The sequence below is a fragment of the Callospermophilus lateralis genome, chromosome 2, assembly GCF_048772815.1.
Source record: "Callospermophilus lateralis isolate mCalLat2 chromosome 2, mCalLat2.hap1, whole genome shotgun sequence".
NCBI classification, from domain to species: Eukaryota; Metazoa; Chordata; class Mammalia; order Rodentia; family Sciuridae; genus Callospermophilus; species Callospermophilus lateralis.
Window position 1 is genome coordinate 203,762,402 of NC_135306.1, and position 17,955 is coordinate 203,780,356.

The 17,955-nt window shown below is 58.2% G+C and overlaps 5 protein-coding genes across 11 annotated transcripts; 4 read left to right on the forward strand and 1 right to left on the reverse strand.

Moving 5' to 3' along the window:
* Positions 1-331: 331 nt before the first annotated feature.
* Positions 332-3,466, forward strand: Dnajc4 (DnaJ heat shock protein family (Hsp40) member C4). Of its 3 annotated transcripts, XM_076844729.1 has the most exons (7): positions 332-442; positions 589-690; positions 1,414-1,507; positions 1,962-2,146; positions 2,233-2,397; positions 3,088-3,174; positions 3,266-3,466. In XM_076844729.1, the coding sequence occupies exons 2-7, from the start codon at positions 605-607 to the stop codon at positions 3,372-3,374; spliced, it is 726 nt and encodes a 241-aa protein (XP_076700844.1). In that variant the 5' UTR covers positions 332-442; positions 589-604; the 3' UTR covers positions 3,375-3,466. The 3 variants fall into 3 exon arrangements, with proteins under 3 accessions (XP_076700844.1, XP_076700843.1, XP_076700842.1); XM_076844728.1 differs by having other exon boundaries at positions 332-690; positions 2,236-2,397; XM_076844727.1 differs by having other exon boundaries at positions 333-690.
* Positions 3,467-3,719: 253 nt separating this feature from the next.
* Positions 3,720-7,137, forward strand: Vegfb (vascular endothelial growth factor B). 2 transcript variants are annotated; one of them, XM_076847449.2, is made up of 7 exons: positions 3,720-4,064; positions 4,627-4,669; positions 4,975-5,171; positions 5,361-5,434; positions 5,619-5,654; positions 5,894-6,129; positions 6,727-7,137. In XM_076847449.2, the coding sequence occupies exons 1-6, from the start codon at positions 4,005-4,007 to the stop codon at positions 6,105-6,107; spliced, it is 624 nt and encodes a 207-aa protein (XP_076703564.1). In that variant the 5' UTR covers positions 3,720-4,004; the 3' UTR covers positions 6,108-6,129; positions 6,727-7,137. The 2 variants fall into 2 exon arrangements, with proteins under 2 accessions (XP_076703564.1, XP_076703566.1); XM_076847451.1 differs by having other exon boundaries at positions 3,727-4,064; positions 5,995-6,129.
* Positions 7,138-7,226: 89 nt separating this feature from the next.
* Fkbp2 (FKBP prolyl isomerase 2) lies at positions 7,227-11,957 on the forward strand. Of its 4 annotated transcripts, XM_076847452.2 has the most exons (7): positions 7,227-8,997; positions 9,084-9,176; positions 10,422-10,590; positions 11,106-11,218; positions 11,337-11,383; positions 11,702-11,737; positions 11,815-11,957. In XM_076847452.2, the coding sequence occupies exons 3-7, from the start codon at positions 10,426-10,428 to the stop codon at positions 11,874-11,876; spliced, it is 423 nt and encodes a 140-aa protein (XP_076703567.1). In that variant the 5' UTR covers positions 7,227-8,997; positions 9,084-9,176; positions 10,422-10,425; the 3' UTR covers positions 11,877-11,957. The 4 variants fall into 4 exon arrangements, with proteins under 4 accessions (XP_076703567.1, XP_076703570.1, XP_076703569.1 ...); XM_076847455.1 differs by lacking the exon at positions 7,227-8,997 and having other exon boundaries at positions 9,068-9,176; XM_076847454.1 differs by lacking the exons at positions 7,227-8,997; positions 9,084-9,176 and adding an exon at positions 9,675-9,763.
* On the forward strand, positions 9,184-10,206 carry LOC143392989 (uncharacterized). Its single transcript, XM_076847448.1, has one exon. It carries the CDS (start codon positions 9,322-9,324, stop codon positions 10,117-10,119), a length of 798 nt encoding a protein of 265 aa, XP_076703563.1. The 5' UTR covers positions 9,184-9,321; the 3' UTR covers positions 10,120-10,206.
* Positions 11,958-12,456: 499 nt separating the features above from the next.
* Ppp1r14b (protein phosphatase 1 regulatory inhibitor subunit 14B) lies at positions 12,457-14,817 on the reverse strand. Its single transcript, XM_076844731.2, has 4 exons — positions 14,325-14,817; positions 13,130-13,213; positions 12,820-12,852; positions 12,457-12,730 (listed from the first exon to the last, which is right to left on the reverse strand). The coding sequence occupies exons 1-4, from the start codon at positions 14,580-14,582 to the stop codon at positions 12,662-12,664; spliced, it is 444 nt and encodes a 147-aa protein (XP_076700846.1). The 5' UTR covers positions 14,583-14,817; the 3' UTR covers positions 12,457-12,661.
* Between the last annotated feature and the right edge of the window lie 3,138 nt (positions 14,818-17,955).

Sequence of the window (17,955 nt, forward strand, 5' to 3'; positions counted from 1 at the left end):
AGACCAAAGCCATCTCCGCGGCACCAAAGGGCTGCGGCTGGGCCAAAAGGCTCGTTGAGGGTCGGGCTCAGCCCCTCCTGCTACCCCGGACTGGGGGCCCGCGCATTTCGGCAGCTCCGGGGAACCTCTGCTAAGCGGCTCCGGCTGCAGAAAGCCGGTCGAGGGGCCGGGGGCGGGGTTTAGCCACACACGCGCACCTTCCGGTAAAGTGGGCGTGGTCTGAGTCTAAGCCAATGAGAGCTCGGGGGCGGGACCCGCGGAGGCGCAGGAAATGGCGGCGACGGCGGAGTTCGTAATTGGAGTGAGGGCGGGACTTGGTTGTGGTTCCTCCCTCAACCTCCTTCAATCACTCTGGGTGGTTCCGGGGGTCCAGACCTGTAAGCCAGAGCCTGGAAAGACCTGGAGGCAGGGCCGGGTCCAGACATGGGGGACTGACCCTGAGGTAGGAGGCCGCCCCCGGGCCTGCCTCGATCTTCTTTTGCAAGAAACCCCTGGCCAGGTTCCTTTGCTCTGCCCGAGCCGCGAAGAGTTTGATATCTGATCGGATCTGGTCTCAATGCACCCCTCTTGGTGGCCTCCTTTCCCCAGCTGTCCGCCCGCCGCCATGCTGCCCCTGTTGCCCCTGCGCCTGTGCCGGCTGTGGCCCCGCAGCCCTCCCACCCGGCTCCTCGCAGCGGCCTCTGGGCAGCGGTGAGTTGGGCTCCTGGGGCCCCCGGTTGTTCAGCGGGTTTCTGTTGAGGGCCTGCCCAGCTTAGGCGCTTCTTTGCTTCCTGAGATAGATACCTTGCAGTGTTGTCTTAACCCTCACTTTCATGTTGAGGACATTGAGAATCTCATCTGAGACTGAGATGAGCCTCAAGGTCATCAGCGAGTTAAATGGGAGATCAGAAATTTGAGCCAACAAAACCCCAATACTCTTTCCATAACTCCACTGGTAGTCAAGCATAACTCACAGAAGTGGGGAATTTGGGTACAAAGATGCAGATTCCTGGGCCCTGTTTTGGAGGTTCCATCCTGGAGGAATGAAATGGGTCTTCAGAAGCACCTTTGTCGGTTTTGAGAGGGGGTCGTCCTATGTTGCTCAGACTGGCCTTTAACTCCTGGGCTCCAGTGATCCTCTTGCCTCAGTGTTTCTAACTGGGATGGCAGGCATGTGCCACCATGCCCGGCTTGGGAATCTGTTTTAAATAAACGTTCAAAGTGTTTGTAATGCAAGGATCTGAGGACTACACTTAGAATCCTGATTCAGACCATCCCTGAAACACTCGGAAAAGGAGGGATGGTCTGAGGACAGAACTGTCTTGGGAACTGCCTGAGCTCTCTTCAGCTCCTTCCTAGTGACTGAGTTGAAGGGTGTGGCCCAGGGAGGCTGGGATGGCAGGGCAGGGTACCAGTTTGGGCCTCTATCCACAGGTCTGGCCCCAGAAATTATTATGAACTATTGGGCGTGCATCCTGGTGCCAGCGCTGAAGAAGTTAAACGAGCTTTCTTTACCAAGTCCAAAGAGGTACTAGTGCTCCCAAGGCGGGGAGAGAGGAAGTGGAAGTCTGAACCGAATAGGGGGTTCACCCAACTTCCTAGGAGTAGGCCTGTGTCTCTGACTGGAGCCCCATTCCTTCAGCCTGCCTGGAGGGTGGGTGCTGTGCTCAAGGATCTGCCCAGATAGAAGGCAAAGCTGGGGGCACAAGACATCAATGTGCTTGATGAGCTTACTATCTGCTCTTGAGAAACCTGCACCAGGATATTTGGAAAGGAGGATGGCAGGTGTAGAGGGCTTAAATGAGGAAAGAGGGCTGGAGTCTGGGCTTCTTGACTCTTTGGCCTTCTGGAAGGGTGGGTCTTCTGGAGGGTTATTACAAAAGAGGGTCCCTGGGATTGATGTGAGCCCTTGTGGATCATCAGGATGGGAAGTGGGAAGGGTCACCGAAAAGGAGATAAGGGGAGTCCTGCCTTACCTCTAGCTGCACCCTGACCGAGATCCTGGGAACCCGGCCCTGCATAGCCGTTTTGTGGAGCTGAATGAGGCATACCGTGTGCTCAGCCGTGAGCAGACCCGCCGCAGCTATGACCACCAGCTCCGTTCAGCTAGCCCCCCCAAATCTCCAGGGACCACAGCCTATCCCAAGTCTGCCCAACAAACACAGAGGTACAGGGGTTCTGCCCATGCTTGCCCACACTCCCAAGTCTCCTGGAAAGCCTTATCTTCACATTGTCCCTTCCTTTGTCTTCCAGCAGCTCCTGGGAACCCCCCAATGCGCAATACTGGGCCCAGTTTCATGATGTAAGGCCACAGGGGCCCCAGACGAGGCAGCAGCAGTACAAACACAATCAGCGGGTCCTGGGGTACTGCCTCCTGCTCATGCTGGCTGGCATGGGCCTGCACTATGCTGCTTTCAGGTGCATCCTTGTCCTCCCCAGGGTGATGGGCAGAGGGTAGGAGGGTGATGAAGCCACTCTGGTTAGCGAGCCAGCTACTGCACCCTATGTCCTGTGAGGCTTGTCTCCCACACTAAGCATTTCATGAAGTCAGTCTTTGGAGCCTTCCCTTACTTGATAAAGGCAGCACTGCATGACGGGCTAATGTTGTCATTTTCAGTTTTTTATAATTTGAATATAAATCTTTGATGCTGGCTGCCAGGAGGGCTGGAGCCAACCAAAATCAGGCATGAGAAACAAATGCTTTGAAACAGCCTCACCAGCGACTGTCTTCATTTGGCAACTGTCGTCTCCCTTCCACTTTCTCATGCATGCCTTGACATGAATTTTTCTATTAAAAAGATGCCTTAAGGCCCCCTGTCCACCTCCAGCAACCTGCCTAGTTCAGAGGAGGAGTTGAACCTTTCTAGGATCCTGGGAAGAGCATCCCTGTGTTCAGAGCTGCTTCACCACTTTCAGCAGGACAGAGACTTGGGTGCCATTGCATCCTGGACGGGCCTCTGCCACTCTGTGCCCCTCTCCCCACCTATCACAGGCACTGTTGGGGCAAGGTTCCCACAGATGTAAAACAGAGACCCTGGAACAGGGTGGAGGAGGGCTTCAGGAACTGCAGGAACTGGAGTATCAGGGTTAACACCAAAGGTCTTGCAGGAAGTTGGAGCAGATACACCGGAGCTTCATGGATGAGAAGGATCGGATCATCACAGCCATCTACAACGACACGCGGGCCAGGGCCAGGTCTGTCCCTGCTCTATCCTGCCTCTGTTTCCTGTCCTTGTACTACTGTCCTGGATCCCTGACCCTAACTCTCAGGTGCTCTCTCCTTCAGGGCCAACAGAGCCAGGCTCCAGCAGGAGCGCCGGCAAAGGCAGCAGCAGCCGCTATCCTCTGGACATCCCCAAGATCCAGGGATTGTGCCTCCCAGCACCGGCCCCTGAGGGGCTCACCTAGATGGGATCTGTACTGTATTCCCTCCTTGCGCCCTGCCCAAAACTCCGTACTCCCCACGTGCAATAAAGTGATTCTTAGAGCTCCGGTCCCGCTCACTCCTTCAAGCCCAGCGCCCCCCGCCCGGGCCTCGCGCTGGGGCAGCGCCCCGCCCAGTGGGTTCTGGCGGCGGCGACCAGGGAGGCGGGCCCCCTGGGCGGCACGTCGCCTTTCCCCTGAAGCGGCGGGAGGGGGTGTGTGGAGGGGGCGGGCCCCGCCGGCGCCTCGCCCCCCCCCCCGCCCCCGCCCCACGGCCCGGTGGGGAGCGCGTGTCTGGGTCACATGAGCCGCCCGCCCGCTAGCCCGGGCTCGGCCCCCCGCCGTCCCCGCCGCGCCCGCCGCCGCCGCCCGTCGCCGCCACCGGCCGCCCGCCCGCCCGGCTCCTCCAGCCGCCGCCGCTGTGCTGCGCTGCGCTGCCTGCGCCCAGGGCTCGGGAGGGGGCCGCGGAGGAGCCGCCCCCCGCGCCCGGCCCCCGCCCACCGCGCCCGGGCCCGCGCCATGGGGCTCTGGCTGCCGCCGCCCCCTGCGCCGCCGGGCTAGGGCAATGCGGGCGCCCCCGGCGCGTGGCCCCCGCGGGCACCATGCGCCCCCTGCTCCGCCGCCTGCTGTTCGCCGTGCTCCTGCATCTGGCCCCAGCCCAGGTACGTGCGTCCCCAATATCCCGCCTGCCGGCCGTGCCCTCTCAAGGTTGGCGGAAGTGGAGAGGCTCCCAGCGGCCTCTGCCGAGGGGATCAGCAGGTTAGGCCTCCAACTTGAGCAACGTGGGGACCCCCGGCTTCCCGGGCATCCACCAGGAGATACCCCTCCTCCAAGGCCCGCCAGTCCAGTTCTGGAGCCACTCCTCCACCCCACCCCATCCCCTGGGTGCTGTGGGGGGCGGAGCTGCTTCAGTGCCCACAAGACCTGGTTTGGCGCCCACTGTGCCCGCTCCTGACCTGCAACACCAGAGCAAGCCTGGCTCCAAGGCTTGGAAGAGATTTGATGGCACCGGTAGAGCGCATCTGGCGGGTCTTGGGCCAGGGCAGGCCCAGGTGGCCAGGAGACAACAGGTAAAGCTAGAGTGGAGGCCCTAGGAACGCGGAATCTGGAAAGATGTCGGTGAGGCCGTGAAGCCTCCTGACTCAAGGGCAGAGCCCTAGGTATAGTCACAGGACTACTTTCTCCTGGAGGGCACCTTGGGTCCAGGTCTTTTCTTCCCCACAGGCCCCTGTCTCCCAGCCTGATGTCCCTGGCCACCAGAAGAAAGGTAATTGTTACAATAATTTCACACAAGCCAGTTCTAAGGAGTTGTCACATGCACTGATTCTGGGCTCCTGGTGTCTATCATCATGTGAAATCAAAACTCCCCTGTAAGATGCAAACTATCCCGTTTCACAGAGGAGGACACTGAGGCAGAGGGGTTACTTGACAATCATGGGTGGGAAGACAGGTTAAGAGGGCAGAGGGAGTTTGCTAGTGGAAGGTGGCTGTGACGTGGGAACTGGGGAAACAGCTGCTGGGAGCAGCTGCAGGAAACCCAGTGGGGATTAACCCTTGTGGGTCTGCCCGCAGTGGTGTCATGGATAGACGTGTATGCTCGTGCCACCTGCCAGCCTCGGGAGGTGGTAGTGCCCCTGACTGTGGAGCTCATGGGTACTGTGGCCAAACAACTGGTGCCTAGCTGTGTGACTGTGCAGCGCTGTGGTGGCTGCTGCCCTGACGATGGCCTGGAGTGCGTGCCCACCGGGCAGCACCAAGTCCGAATGCAGGTACCAGGGCAAACGGGGCAAGCAAGTTGGGGGGATACTGGTACTCTGGGAGCTGAGCCAGCCCAGAGACTGGAGGACAGGAGGCTGGGGGTTGGTGGCCAGGCCCTGGCTGTTGGATGAGCTCTTCTCTCTCCAGCCCCTTTCCTGTCCCCCTCCCTGCTGTGTCTCCCATTCTTCTCCTGAGCACAGATCCTCATGATCCGGTATCCAAGCAGTCAGCTGGGGGAGATGTCCCTGGAAGAACACAGCCAATGTGAATGCAGGTGCCAGCCAGGCCCAACTTCTGAACTTGCAGAGTCCAGGCATGGGGGTGTCAGGCGTGGTGGTACACCACAGTGGGGACCAGGTTTCTAAGAGTAGAGCCTAAGATAGACCTGGGATCTTGGGCAAGAGAGCAGGATGCATGAATTTTCTGACCCTGTTCCTCTTTGTGCCTTCTCTTTTCAGACCAAAAAAAAAGGAGAGTGCTGTGAAGCCAGACAGGTGAGTCCCTTTGGGCTCCTGCCGAGTTGGGGTAGGAGCTCAGGCCCGGCACTCAGAATATAATATGTGGGTGGCCAGGGAGTGCAAGAGCCAGTCAGGAAGCTGTGGTCCCCTCTTCTTCCTCCCACTTGGTTCCCCTGTCCATTTTCTTCTGCTCCTTGAATCTGTGCCTTCTCTCCAACCCCAAGTCCTGGGAAGACTCTTCCTTCCCGCCCCAGACATGTCGCTTCTCCTCCTAGGGCTGCCACTCCCCACCACCGTCCCCAGCCCCGCTCTCTTCAGGGCTGGGACTCTGCCCCTGGAGCACCCTCCCCAGCTGACATCACCCATCCCACTCCAGCCCCAGGACCCCCTGCCCACGCTGCACCCAGCGCCGCCAGCGCCCTGACCCACGGACCTGCCACTGCCGCTGCCGACGCCGCAGCTTCCTCCGTTGCCAAGGGCGGGGCTTAGAGCTCAACCCACACACCTGCAGGTGAGGGTTTGTGGGGTGGCACTTGATTGGGAAAGCATCAAGGCCACATCTTGGAGCAGGTTTAGGGCAAGCCTGCCAGTGGGAGAAGGCCAGGGAAGGGGAAGCTGTTGAACAAACATTTACCAAATGTCTGCTGGCACTGGGATCAGCAGGAACACAGCTCGCGTCAGAGTCGGAACTCATACAGGGGAAAGGTGGTGCCAGCAGAGAATGCTAAGGGTGGCAGTGGGGCACCTGGCATATCTGAGGTGTTAGTCAACTCCTGGAGGAGGTGACATTTCCCTAGAATGGAAATGAGGAGGACAGTGGCAGAGGTCTGGGCCTTCCTAGAAACCTATACCACAGACATTTTCCCCATTATATGGGTGCTGAGCAAACGGGATATATTGGAACCCCTTCTTCACCTTTGTCCGGGTGTGTCCCACCACCCGTGTTCCACACTGAGGTCATGGGATGACATAGGCCAGGCTGGGGGTAGGGGGATTCCTTGGAGATTCAGAGGAGAATGGGGTTCACAGGAGGTCACAAGGGAATTCATCAGGAGGAGCTGGGGCTGCATTCCAGCCCTCACAACCGATCTGTTCCTTCCAACTTCAGGTGCCGGAAGCTGCGAAGGTGACACATTACCTTTCAGACTCAGTGGGCCACTTGCTTCACAGGCCACACCCCAGTGGGAGAAGAGAAGAGCCTGGGGAGAATAGCCCAGCCCCAAGTCCTGGAATCTGCTTTAGGACCTGGGCTTCTCAGAGGGCTTTCCTGCCATCGTTTGTCTCCCGAGGCTGCCATCTAACAAAGTTGATGAGGAGACTTGGCAGCAGCAAGAGGGGTCACATGCCAGCTTGGGGGGATGGGGTGTTGTCTCAGTTTTTAACTAACTTGTGCATCTGAGTGTCTTATACCTGGCTCCTGCCTCCCCTAAGAAGACCCCAACCTCTGCAAATAATGGGCTTTGATACAAAAACTGTGACCCCCACACACACACCCTGATAAAAGAGATGGAAGGAGCTATCCCTGCCTGTGTCACTGTTTGTCACTGTCCAGACTGGCTGGTTGGGATAGGAGTATCTGTATTACTGCCTGCTAGACCTGGAGCTCGTCTTGTGTCGTGCAGATGGAGGCAGTGGGGCCCGAGCCCCCACAGCAGATCCCAGACAGCCAGAACCATGGATTCAGCACATTTCTTGTCCCCTGCTTATTACAAGGGTTCTGTCTTCTATGGTTAATGAACTTGAAGTTGGACCCAGATCTGCTGAGTGACCTTGGCTCCCTCTGCCCATTTTTTTCTGAGTCTCATGAGCACATGGAGGGAACAGTGGATTTCTGTGTTTGGGGCCCCCTAGACTCCAGACAAAGTCTGAGTCTTGTGTTCACCTGATCATTTTCCTGTTAGGCTCTAAGGCTACCACCTGTCCTATCCTTCACTCACTTCTGCCTAAAAGGAAAGTACCAAAGGTTTGTGGCTGGTGGGCTCCTCTCAGCTCAACCCACACTTTCTTCTCCACCTTCACCTCCTTGGCACCTTGGTGCTCCCTCATCTGTGGCTACATGAGACTCCTGACTTGTCTGAACCAAGCTCAGGACCCACTTTTCTTCCTGTAGCCTTCAGTGCCCAGGGCTGGGTGGCAAGGCAGTGGACCCAAAGTCAGTGTTGGGTACCAATGTTTTGCCCTGCTAAGGCACGACATCCAGAGGCAGAGTTAACCCAAAGCAGGTAGGTATTGGGTCAGAGGGTATACTCATGGTCTTAGTGGGCCCAAGGAAGAAGTGGGTTAAACTGTAAGAAGGTTCCTGGGGCTAGGGATGTGGCTCAAGCGGTAGCGTGCTTGCCTGGGTACGATTCTCAGCACCACATATAAACAAAGATGTTGTGTCAGCCGAAAACAAAAAAAAAAAAATTCTCTCTCTCTTTAAAAAAAAAAAGAAGAAGAAAGAAAGTTCCTGAATGTGATTACTGCTTATAAATCATTTCGTTAGCTGTGAGGTCAATTATCATGCCATAGGCCAGTTAGAGTGGGACAGATGAGGATTAAGGCCCTAGAGCTACCACTTCTGGGTCCACTTAGTCCCACTAGACATGGATGATGCTGCGCTTCACCTCCTGGCTTACTCAATTCTTGAGGTCTGTGTCATGATTTTTTTTTTTTTTTTCAACTGAAGAAATGGACTCAGGCAAATTGGCCTGGACATTAGGCCTTAAGTGTCTCCCTAACACCTAACACTGCACCTAGGTTTAGCTGCTTCTCAGCCACAGGTTGATTACTTGTTGATTCCACCAGTTGGGCACTAGTGGGTGATGGGGTCCCTGAAAATTAACTTGTCTTGTAGGAATGGGCCCAGCCAGACTTTCTTCTGCAGTCATGACCCGGTGCTCCCTTGGTGCTCGCTCGGTGTGCACAGGCAGGTGAGAGGGGAGGGGAGGAGCCTTCACGAACTCCAGGGCCTGGCGCTGCACATCGTCCCATTCCTGCAGAGGCCCGTGAGATGGGTGTCATCAAGCCCATCTACCAGGAGAAGGAAACCGCTCAAGGTCACACAGCCACAACCAATGGCAGATCTGGACTTCAAACCCGAGTGTTACTCCGAAGCCCAGTTCTTCCCACAGGAGTGTACGAAGAGGCCAGTGGCAAGCAGGATTGCTGTGGAAGAGGCCAGGGACTTCAAGACCTCCTGGAGAACCCATGACTGCTTGACTATAACGTCACTCTGGCCCTTTATTTTTTTCAATAATTTCTTTTTTATTTTTTCTCTTTTGACATACATGACAGTAGATGTATTTTGAGATATACATGCATGGAAAATGTCACTCTGACCCTTTTAGAAGTCATTTTGACCGAAACTAACGGACTACAACTTCACCGGAAGTGACGTGTAAGTCACGTGGCGATACGGGAGGCGGAGCCAGGGGAGAAGCGGCGCTAGGGGGTGTGACAGAGGGTTTCGTATGGTCCAATAAGGGAGGGCGGCGTGGCCTGGCCTGCAGCGACAAGGACGCGCCTGCGCAGAGGCGGCAGCACGACCGGGGTTGACTCCGGGGGCGCGGCGAGGAGGTGAGCGGGGGCCACAGCCCGGGCTGGGGGAAGCCGGGGTGCAGGAGGGCAGGCTGGATCAGGCCGGACAGAAGCGGGCCGGGGCTCCGCGTGTCAGCGAGGGATAGGTGACGAGGAAACGGGCTGGGGTCGGAGCTGTCTGGAGATGCCGCAGGGGGAGGGTTCTCACACCGCACGGGGCGGAGCCCTGGAGCTCGGGGCGGGACGTGGAATAGAAACGGGTGGGCCTTCGGAGCGGGTGCGGGTGGAAGGCGGAGCTCGGGGACGGGGGGTAGAGCTAGGACGGCTGGGGGGCGGAGCCTATCCCTTGGAGGAGGAGCTGGAACAGGTGGAAGGCGGAGCCTCGGGTTCGGAGACCAAGAGGGACGGAGCCCAGGCACTGGGGGCGGGGCCTCAGCCGGTGAGTGGCGTGGCTCCGGTTCAGGAAAAGGGGTCTAGTTCGGCTGAGGGCGGAGCTTCAGGGCCGGGGGCGGAACTACACTCTCTAAAGGGCGGAGCCAAGGAGCCAAGCGAAGGGCTAAGCCCGAGTAATGGCCCAGGTCGTCCACGCGGGGGCGGTCTCCGTGGTGGCCGAGCCTGGGGACGCGGTAGGCCGAGAACTCCCCCGGGAGAGGTGGTATGGGTGGAGCGGGCTCGGCGGCCAGCCGACACCGGGCCAGTCTGGGTGCCTCGGAGGCCCCCCAGGGCGCAGAGCTGGGGTGGAGCCTCCGGAGGAGGCACAGGGCCAGGCTGGGGGGTACCTCCGGAGGACCGGGCCTCCCCGGAGCCACCCAGTGGGGATGTGTGGGTGCCTCGGGGCCGACCCCCTGCAGCGGCCTCAGAGGTGTGGGTGTGCTGGGCAGGGGGCAGCTGGGTGTGGCGTGAGTGGGGCCGCCCCGTCGGGGCAACTGCTGTGCAGTCAGAGAGGGTCTGGACTTTGCGTAAAGGAACGGGTGGGAACTGAAGAGCAGAGGTGGGGACCGCGAGGGAGGGAAGGTCTGGGGGTGAGCAAAGGGGCGGGGCCCTGGCTGCTGTGGCCTCCCCTGACCCCCTCCCCTCGCTGCTGGGGTCCTCATCCAAGCCCCCTTCTCACTGGACTGGTAAGTGTGGCCGCGGAGCCTTGGGGGAGAGGGTGGTGACCCTGGACAGGGGGGTCCCCAGGGGCAGGCAAGGTTTCGCTGGGGGTGGAATCCTTTCGGTATCTGGTGGTGCTCCATGCCCTCCCCACCCTCTTCCCGGTCTGTCGGTCGGGGTCTGTGCCCGCAGAGACATGAGGCTGAGCTGGATCCTGACAGTACTGTCTGTCTGCCTGAGTGCCCTGGCCATGGCCACGAGGGCCGAGGGCAAACGGAAGCTGCAGATCGGGGTCAAGAAGCGGGTGGACCACTGTCCCATCAAATCGCGCAAGGGAGACGTCTTGCACATGCACTACACGGTGGGTGAGGGGCGGAGCTTCTGGGAGTGGGTGGGGCTTCTGGGGACCTGAAAGAACTTGAGTCTGGTTTCTTCCCCAACCAGGTGGGTGACATAGGGCAAGTCCCTTCTCACGTATAAGTACATTTTCATAGTTCTTTCTCATCCTTCACTGTTTGCTGCCCAGCTGGACACCAGCAGGATTCTTTTTTTTTGTATTGGGGACTGTACCTAGGGGCACTAAACCACACCCCCAGCCTTTCAGCGCCACTAAGTTGTTTAGGGCCTTGCTAAATTGCTGAGGCTGGCCTTGAACTTGTCATCCTCCTGCCTCAGATTCTTGAATTGCTGGGATTACAGACCCTCACCACCATACCTGGCCACCAGCAGATTTTGTAGAATGAACTGTGAGCAACGCCAGGCTCTGTGCCCTTAAGGTCTATGGCCACAGTGCTATGGGGGCAGGCCTGATGAAGGGCAGCTGAGGAGGGGGATCAGGAGTGGTTTCTGCTCACAAGTCTTCCCATGGTTCCACAGGGAAAGCTGGAAGATGGGACGGAGTTTGACAGCAGCCTGCCCCAGAACCAGCCCTTTGTCTTCTCCCTTGGCACAGGCCAGGTCATCAAGGGCTGGGACCAGGGGCTGCTGGGGTGAGTCTGGGGTTGGAGGGCTGGGGTGTGCATGGCCATGATCTAGGAGGTGAGCTGTGGGAGGCAAGCCCCACCAGGAGCCTGGGTATTGCCCTGCTGAGCATGTGTTCTCCTGCAGGATGTGTGAAGGGGAAAAGCGGAAGCTAGTAATCCCATCTGAGCTGGGTAAGAGTCCCTGTGGGTCTTTTGGGGGAAGGGTGAAGGTAGCTTCAGCCTCACTCTCACTGATCCCCACCCTATCCATTCACTACAGCACATGCCTCCTTCCAGTCTGGCTGTGTCCAGCAATGAAGACAGGGCAAGGCTTGGGTGTTCAGTTATAGTGCCCATCCTCTGTCCTCTAGCAGGCCTGTGGTATCCCTTCCTGTCTTCATCTCACCCTCCATTTCTGGCCTTGCTGCTGCAGGACCACTCCTCTCTTTGCCTGAATTATTAGAAGAGAATGTGGCACAGCTCACTTTGTTTCTTGTGTGTTTTTGACAGGGTATGGAGAACGGGGAGCTCCCCCAAAGATCCCAGGTAAAAACCCTTCCTACCACCCCACCCACCCTCTCCCTGGAGCCCAGGTTCAAGTTTAACCCTACTTCTCCCTCCAGGTGGCGCAACCCTGGTGTTTGAGGTGGAACTGCTCAAGATTGAACGACGTTCGGAACTGTAGCCAGCTGCCATGGAGGGGCAGGGGGTGGGGGGCCATCAGGGACCAAACTTTAAAAAACAAAAAAAATCCTTAAAAGCCCAAGGAGTGAACCTGTTTTTCTTTGTGGGCTCTGGGTGATTAAGCTTCAGGGCTGGGGCATGCTCAGTGGTAGAGTGCTCGCTTAGCATGCTCAGGTCTCCTCAACTCTGGCTTCACAAAACAAATAAAATACCATAGATCCGCCTCTCCCTTTTCCGGGTATCTCCCTACCCTGCTCTCCTTTCCTGACTGCAGAACCTTGGAGGTCTAGGCTCAGTGGCATGGTGACCTTGCCCAGGGGAAATAGTGTTCATATCTGTCACCAGCAACTCTGCTTCCCCAGCTCCCCAGCTCCTTTGAGTGCCTGGTCTGGGAGCCAGCACAGGTATATTGCCATGGCTACATGGCCCTTAGGAAGACCTGTGGTCACCTGGGGAGAAGTTGAGCTGGCAGCAATTGTAGATCAAAGTGTACCCCCTAAAAGACCAGCCAAGCCTATTAGCTGCTCCAAAGGATCCTAGCTTTATTAAAGGGCCCGCGCCGCAGTCAATATAAAAACACAAAAAGTCCCATCAGTTTAATAACAATAAAAAACCCCAAAAATGGAAAACTGAGGGGGCAAGGGAAGAGGCCCCTAAGCCAGGGGCATGGGGAACCCTGCTCATGGCACCAGGCCTGGCCACAGGGTCCTCTGATATTGCTGTTGCTACGAGGTCGGAGACAGCGATTGTCCTGTGGGAGCCACCATTCACCTGGGTCAGGGACCCTTATTTCTTCTGAGGTGTGCTCAGCTTCTGCATGCCCCGGATCTTGTCCAGCAGGCCAGAGATGAAGGCCTAGACAGGAGGGGATGGCATTAGGGATACTAGACCCCCAAGGTGACAGGAGTTGGGGCTTCATCCCACCCTCTGGGAAAACCACTTACCTCGGTGGGTTTGTAACAGTCAACCAGCAGCTCCTAGTGGGTGGGGTGAAGGAGGGGTAAGTACACTGTGAGTTCTCAGGGATGGGGGTCTAGAATTCCCCTATACCCACTTCCAGGGAACAGGGGCCAACTGGAGGCAGAAATGTCACAGTTAGGCAAGCACCATCAAACCCATTTTTCAGAGGCGGAAACTGAGACCTGAGGTAACAGCTAAATGACTCAGACCAGAGAAGGCCTGGCTCCAGGGCCTCGCCTTCCCAAGGGGCAGTGCCTCCAGGCAGCCCTCTACCTGCTGCCCACCCCTCCTCACCTTGACCCTGGCAGCCCGGGTATCATCGGTCTCCATGTCCAGGAGCTCATCCACATCAATCTCCAGCTCTGGGATCTCTTCTTCCTGGGGCGGCAGTGGGGGAGGAGGGCGAGAAAAGGGCCTGAGTCGAGGAGTGAGAGGGGTTTGGAGTTGAGGTCCCTGCCTACCTCAGCACCAGCCGAGCCTTTGCCCATCAGACAGGGCAGCTGCTCTGAGAAGGAAAACAGATCAGGCCTGTGCCAAGGCAAATTGCCCAATGGGGGGAGCTTCCTGTCCCTGCCAGTGGGCACCGGGGGTGCCAGACAAGGCCAGACAGCCAGAACTGGGGACCTTGGGCTGGGAACCTGGCAGATGTGTCTCCTGGACTTCCGGGCCCCCCATCTCAACAGAGCACTGGTGGGACCAGCTGTCCCAGTTCATCACAACCCCTCCCCTCCCCCAAACACCTGTCATAGCTTCCTGGGAGTGAGGAGGAAGTAAAGGGTGAGGGGTCAGTGGGAAGAACCCATGCCTGAAAAAGTGGAAACAAAGAGCCCATGCTTTGGGGAGGGAGGGGGCGCCCACCACCCCTCCTCCCCAGGAAGCAGCTATCCCCTTCAGAGCCAGCTGCATTCCAGGGCTAGGCTAGGGTAGGGTAGGGTAGGGTAGGCAGCACCGGGCAAGCCCACTCCTCCACCCTGCCCCGGGGGGCCTGAGTCACCATCTGAGCAAACAGGGAGTCATGGGGTGGAGAACCAGAGACCGAGACCAGAGATGGAGCTAACTTGCCCGTACACCAAGACAGGGCTCCAAGCTCACCCATTAAAACAAGCAGACCCTTTAGAGTACCCTCATCAGTCAGAGCAGCGCCTTTTAGCAAGTCTAAGCTAAGCCAGTGGGTTAGATCTCCTTCCACTACCAGCCCAGGCTCGCCCCTGTCCTGCTCCATGCCAGGCTATCCCTCGAGGTATCTGGAGGACATCACGCTTGACCTGGGGAGTGGCATGAAGGAGGCCAGGTCTGAGGCAGCGGAGAAGGCTGGAACGACTTAGGTCAGACAAGAAAGAGCATACACTGGGGGCGGGGAGTGCGGAGAAGGGTGCGCGCGGAAGCGGAGCGCCCATTGACTTCGGTGACAGGCGGACTCACGGTGGGGTTGCCTGGCAGACGACTCGGGGACTGATCTTAGGGTGTCGGCGCGGGGTGGGGAACACACCTGGCAGTCGTAGAGACGTGTGAGCTGTTCCAAGATCCACTCCTCTAGGTTGAGGCGCTTCCGTAGCTCCTTGCGGTCGTACTTGACGGTGACCTTCCCTTGGCGTCTCACTGGGCCCTCGTCGTCCGCACCGCCCGGGCCCTCGCCTGCCGCCCCAGGGGGGCTCTGAAAGTACACGCGGGGCCCAGGGCCACCACCGCCTGGCCCAGGGGCCGGGGCCGCCAACGCCGCGCCCCCCGCGGGGCCGCTGTCCGCCATGGCGGCCGCCGGGGCCACGTGCGCGCCGCGGGCCCCTCCCTGCGCCGCCGCCTCCCGGACGCCCGCCGGCTGGCTCCGGGCCGCTGGCTCAGGTTAGCTCGCGGGCTCGGTTCCGCGCGGCTCCGCGGCGAGGGCGGCGGAGGGGGCGCCCGGGGGCAGCTGCAGCATGCGGAGCCCCCGGGCCTGGCCTGGCCGCGCCCCGCCCCCTCCCGCCGATCCGCCCGCCCTTTGTCCCCCGCGGCCGCCGCCCGAGCCGCCGCCGCCGCCGAAGCCGCTTTCTCTGTCTAGCTCTCTTCCTCCGCCCCCCGACCACACCCCCTTAAAGGGCCAGCCCCGCTTTGGGCCCCTCACCCCCACCCCGCCTCCGGGTAGCGGGTAGGGGAGGGTCTAGTCCGCGGAGGTCTGGGCCTGGCTGTTGGCACGCCCCTAATTTAACCTCCTAGTCCCAGACCCAGGCTTATACTAAGCATCTGATACCAGGACTTGCGCACCCGCCAGATCTCTAGCCCTCATTGGGTCCGGTCTTATTCTGTCCTCATTGAGACAGAATGGGGGGCGGAGGCGGGCGCACAGAGGCATGGAGGGGAGAGGGTCCTGGGAGTAGGGCGTGGGTCCGTGAGGAGTCTTGGGAGACCCAGGGGTCTGGGTCCTTCAACCCCTTGGCCTGCAAGGAACGAGCGGGTCCTCTGAGCGGACCGACACGTGGACCAGGTTCCCAGGAATGGAGAAGCGGAAAAGGCGGGCGGGAGCTGCCCAGGTGCCCAGACGTCCTACTTGGCGGGGGTCCCACGTCCCCAGTGGAGGCGGCTCTGGCTGGGGTGGACAGAGCCGACCCTCTGGCTAGAAGAGCCCGACCCTAGGCAGCCACCGCCCACCGGCCGAGATGGCGGCGGACGGGGATTGTGGGAAATGTAGTTCGCCGTCGGCCCCTAGCGGCCGTCCCGCCCCTGGGGCGCAGCCCGGCCGGGAGGCGCAAATTTGTTTGGGGCGCCCTCCTAGGGCCAGCCGCCGCCCTCTCTGCCGCGCAACCTGAGCGCTTATAAAGGAGGAAACTCCAGGGCCTAGAACTGGCACATGGGGGAGCCAGGACTCAAAATAATAAAGGTAATAGTAACAGCTGACCCCTAAGGAGCGTTTATTGGGACCCTCACCCAGTGGTTCTACCGTGAGGGTAGCTCCTCTGTCCCCTCACACCTCTCTTAAGCAGGCTGAGCATCCCGTTCCCTCAATGTTTGATTCTCTGTATCTTCAAACTGACTCATTCATTCGTTCGTTCATTGTCTCCCACTTCTAGATTGCGGGGTGGAGAGCTGTGCTGGCCTTGTTGCTGATGCCCCGGATAGAATCTGCTTCTCTGCAAACCCACTGTATTAGAAAGTTACCTGGTTCCTGCAGAACCCCAGTCCCTAGAATTATCAGACGCTTAGCAGGCAGCTCCACACTGTTGGGTGAACAAATGACTAAGTTAAAGAATGAGTGACCTGGGCTGGAGTTGTGGCTCAGTGGTGCAGTGCTTGCCTAGTATGTGTGAGGCACTGGGTTTGATTCTCAGCACGGTGTATAAATGAATGAATAAAATAAAGGTCCATCAACATCTTAAAAAAAAAATTTAAAAAGAATGTGTGACTTCCTCAGAAGGTTGTGAATATTAAATAGGAGTGTGGCAAGTTCAATTTTTTAAAATATCGTCCTTATTTTATTTATTTATTTTTAATGTGATGCTGAGGCTCGAACCCAGGGCCTTGCAAGTGCTAGGTGAGCGCTCTACAGCTGAGCCACAACCCCAGCCCAGGCAAGTTCAATTTTGATACTAGAAGCTAATGCAATCACACGGCTAGATAGAGGGGGAGCTGAGATTTTGAGCTATGTGCCTCCCACTCCTACAGTCCCCAGTCAGCCGGCTTACCAGTTCCACACAGGGTCTCAGGATCCCAGGTGTAGTAAGTCCCAGCCCCTCACAGACACCTTTTCTTCCCATGTAGGATAGAGCCCTCTACACAGGTAGGGTTTAGAGAGGGGTGTGATTGGCTCAAGGCCACACAGCAGGTGCTGAGCCAATCCAGGACTTCAAGTTCATCCTTTACTCTGTAATTGGGAAAAGAGACAAAGAGAAGACACAGGTGGGGTCTCTTGTTGAGGAAAGGGGGTGGGGCTTAGTCCAAGGGAAGGGTAGAGTGAGGGAACCTCGCTCCCCAGCTCATCTCCTGGCCTTAGCCTCCTTCAGCCAGCCTGCAGGAGCAAGGCTGACCCTTGCTCTTGCAGATTAGGCAGGACCCACCCATCTAGAGCCTGGCCTCTGGCTGCAGGCCTGCTTGAGGGTCATTTTACCCAAGTCCAAATTCCCCACCATGCCCCACCTCACCCCATCAGGGCAGGCCAGCTTTCTGAACCCCAGTATTGATTCAGAATTTATGGTGCTCCTGGATTAGAGAGGGGGCATACTTGAATGGATTTTAGTACCCAACAGCTATTGTGGGAGTAGTGCCTACAGATCTCAGTGTCCCCAAGTTGCTGATTATGAATACTGGTCTTGTCCCTCTTCCCCTCAGGGTTGGTGTAAAGGTTTCCAGTCAAGTTCAAATGTTGGATCCCCCTTTAAGGGTTCTCTCCAGCATACCCTCTCTGCCTCTCCTTCTGGTCACCATCTGTACCACCCTGAGAACACACCCAGATTCCTGGGTTTGACTTTCCTGTCTGTCTGTCCCTTCCCATGGCTACCCACCCAGAGAACAAAATGGGCATGCTGACCTGCGCCTTCTGGAAGCCAGGCTGCCCTGCACTGCCTGGGTTTGGATGTGGAGGATTAGGTTCAGATCCTGGCCAGGGGCAAGTCACTTACCTGTTCCGAGCCTCCTCCTGGAGGCTGACCACCCTCACCTTCTTGTGCTGGAGCCCAGAGCTCAGTGTTCCTGTGCCGATCTGGCCATTGCTCCTCTGACAGAGCCCTCCTGGGACTGGGATGTGCTCCAGCTCCTGTTCCTTCTAGCCTCAGACCGCAGCCCCACCCCTCCCAAGGTTCTGGCCCCCTCCCACCAGAGTGCAGCTAAGGCTGTGCATGGTCCCTTTGTGAAGCAGAGGCCCAGGGGAGGGTCCTGAGGGCCAAGCCCGCTCCCTTAATCGAGGGTAGAGGCCGGAAGGACTGCCTTCTTTCCACCATTACTGCTTGCCGAGAAACCCCATTACCATTACCAGTACTGGAAGAAAGTGTCGGAGGAGGAAGGAGCCTTCTAATGGGGGGGCTGCCTTGGTCTCAGGAGACAGGGGTGGGTGGAGAAGAGGCCCAGGCCCTGCAAGCAGGCTCCCATTCTGTTTTCCAAGGAGCTGCTGTGTGCTGCTTCTATGAAGTATCCCTTCCTAAGGCCTACGCCTCAGC

What these genes read in the sequence shown, in the direction of transcription:
- Dnajc4 (XM_076844727.1), top strand. Translation starts at nt 557, where the DNA reads ATGCACCCCTCTTGGTGGCCTCCTTTCCCCAGCTGTCCGCCCGCCGCC. An exon ending in CTGCACTATGCTGCTTTCAG is followed by an intron (nt 2,398 to 3,087) that starts GTGCATCCTTGT and finishes AAGGTCTTGCAG; the next exon opens with GAAGTTGGAGCAGATACACC. An exon ending in GACACGCGGGCCAGGGCCAG is followed by an intron (nt 3,175 to 3,265) that starts GTCTGTCCCTGC and finishes TCTCTCCTTCAG; the next exon opens with GGCCAACAGAGCCAGGCTCC.
- Vegfb (XM_076847449.2), top strand. Translation starts at nt 4,005, where the DNA reads ATGCGCCCCCTGCTCCGCCGCCTGCTGTTCGCCGTGCTCCTGCATCTG. An exon ending in TGCATCTGGCCCCAGCCCAG is followed by an intron (nt 4,065 to 4,626) that starts GTACGTGCGTCC and finishes TCTTCCCCACAG; the next exon opens with GCCCCTGTCTCCCAGCCTGA. An exon ending in AGCACCAAGTCCGAATGCAG is followed by an intron (nt 5,172 to 5,360) that starts GTACCAGGGCAA and finishes TCCTGAGCACAG; the next exon opens with ATCCTCATGATCCGGTATCC.
- LOC143392989 (XM_076847448.1), top strand. Translation starts at nt 9,322, where the DNA reads ATGCCGCAGGGGGAGGGTTCTCACACCGCACGGGGCGGAGCCCTGGAG.
- Fkbp2 (XM_076847452.2), top strand. Translation starts at nt 10,426, where the DNA reads ATGAGGCTGAGCTGGATCCTGACAGTACTGTCTGTCTGCCTGAGTGCC. An exon ending in TCTTGCACATGCACTACACG is followed by an intron (nt 10,591 to 11,105) that starts GTGGGTGAGGGG and finishes ATGGTTCCACAG; the next exon opens with GGAAAGCTGGAAGATGGGAC. An exon ending in AGCTCCCCCAAAGATCCCAG is followed by an intron (nt 11,738 to 11,814) that starts GTAAAAACCCTT and finishes TTCTCCCTCCAG; the next exon opens with GTGGCGCAACCCTGGTGTTT.
- Ppp1r14b (XM_076844731.2), bottom strand. Translation starts at nt 14,582, where the DNA reads ATGGCGGACAGCGGCCCCGCGGGGGGCGCGGCGTTGGCGGCCCCGGCC. An exon ending in CACGTCTCTACGACTGCCAG is followed by an intron (nt 13,214 to 14,324) that starts GTGTGTTCCCCA and finishes CTGCCGCCCCAG; the next exon opens with GAAGAAGAGATCCCAGAGCT. An exon ending in ACTGTTACAAACCCACCGAG is followed by an intron (nt 12,731 to 12,819) that starts GTAAGTGGTTTT and finishes CCTCCTGTCTAG; the next exon opens with GCCTTCATCTCTGGCCTGCT.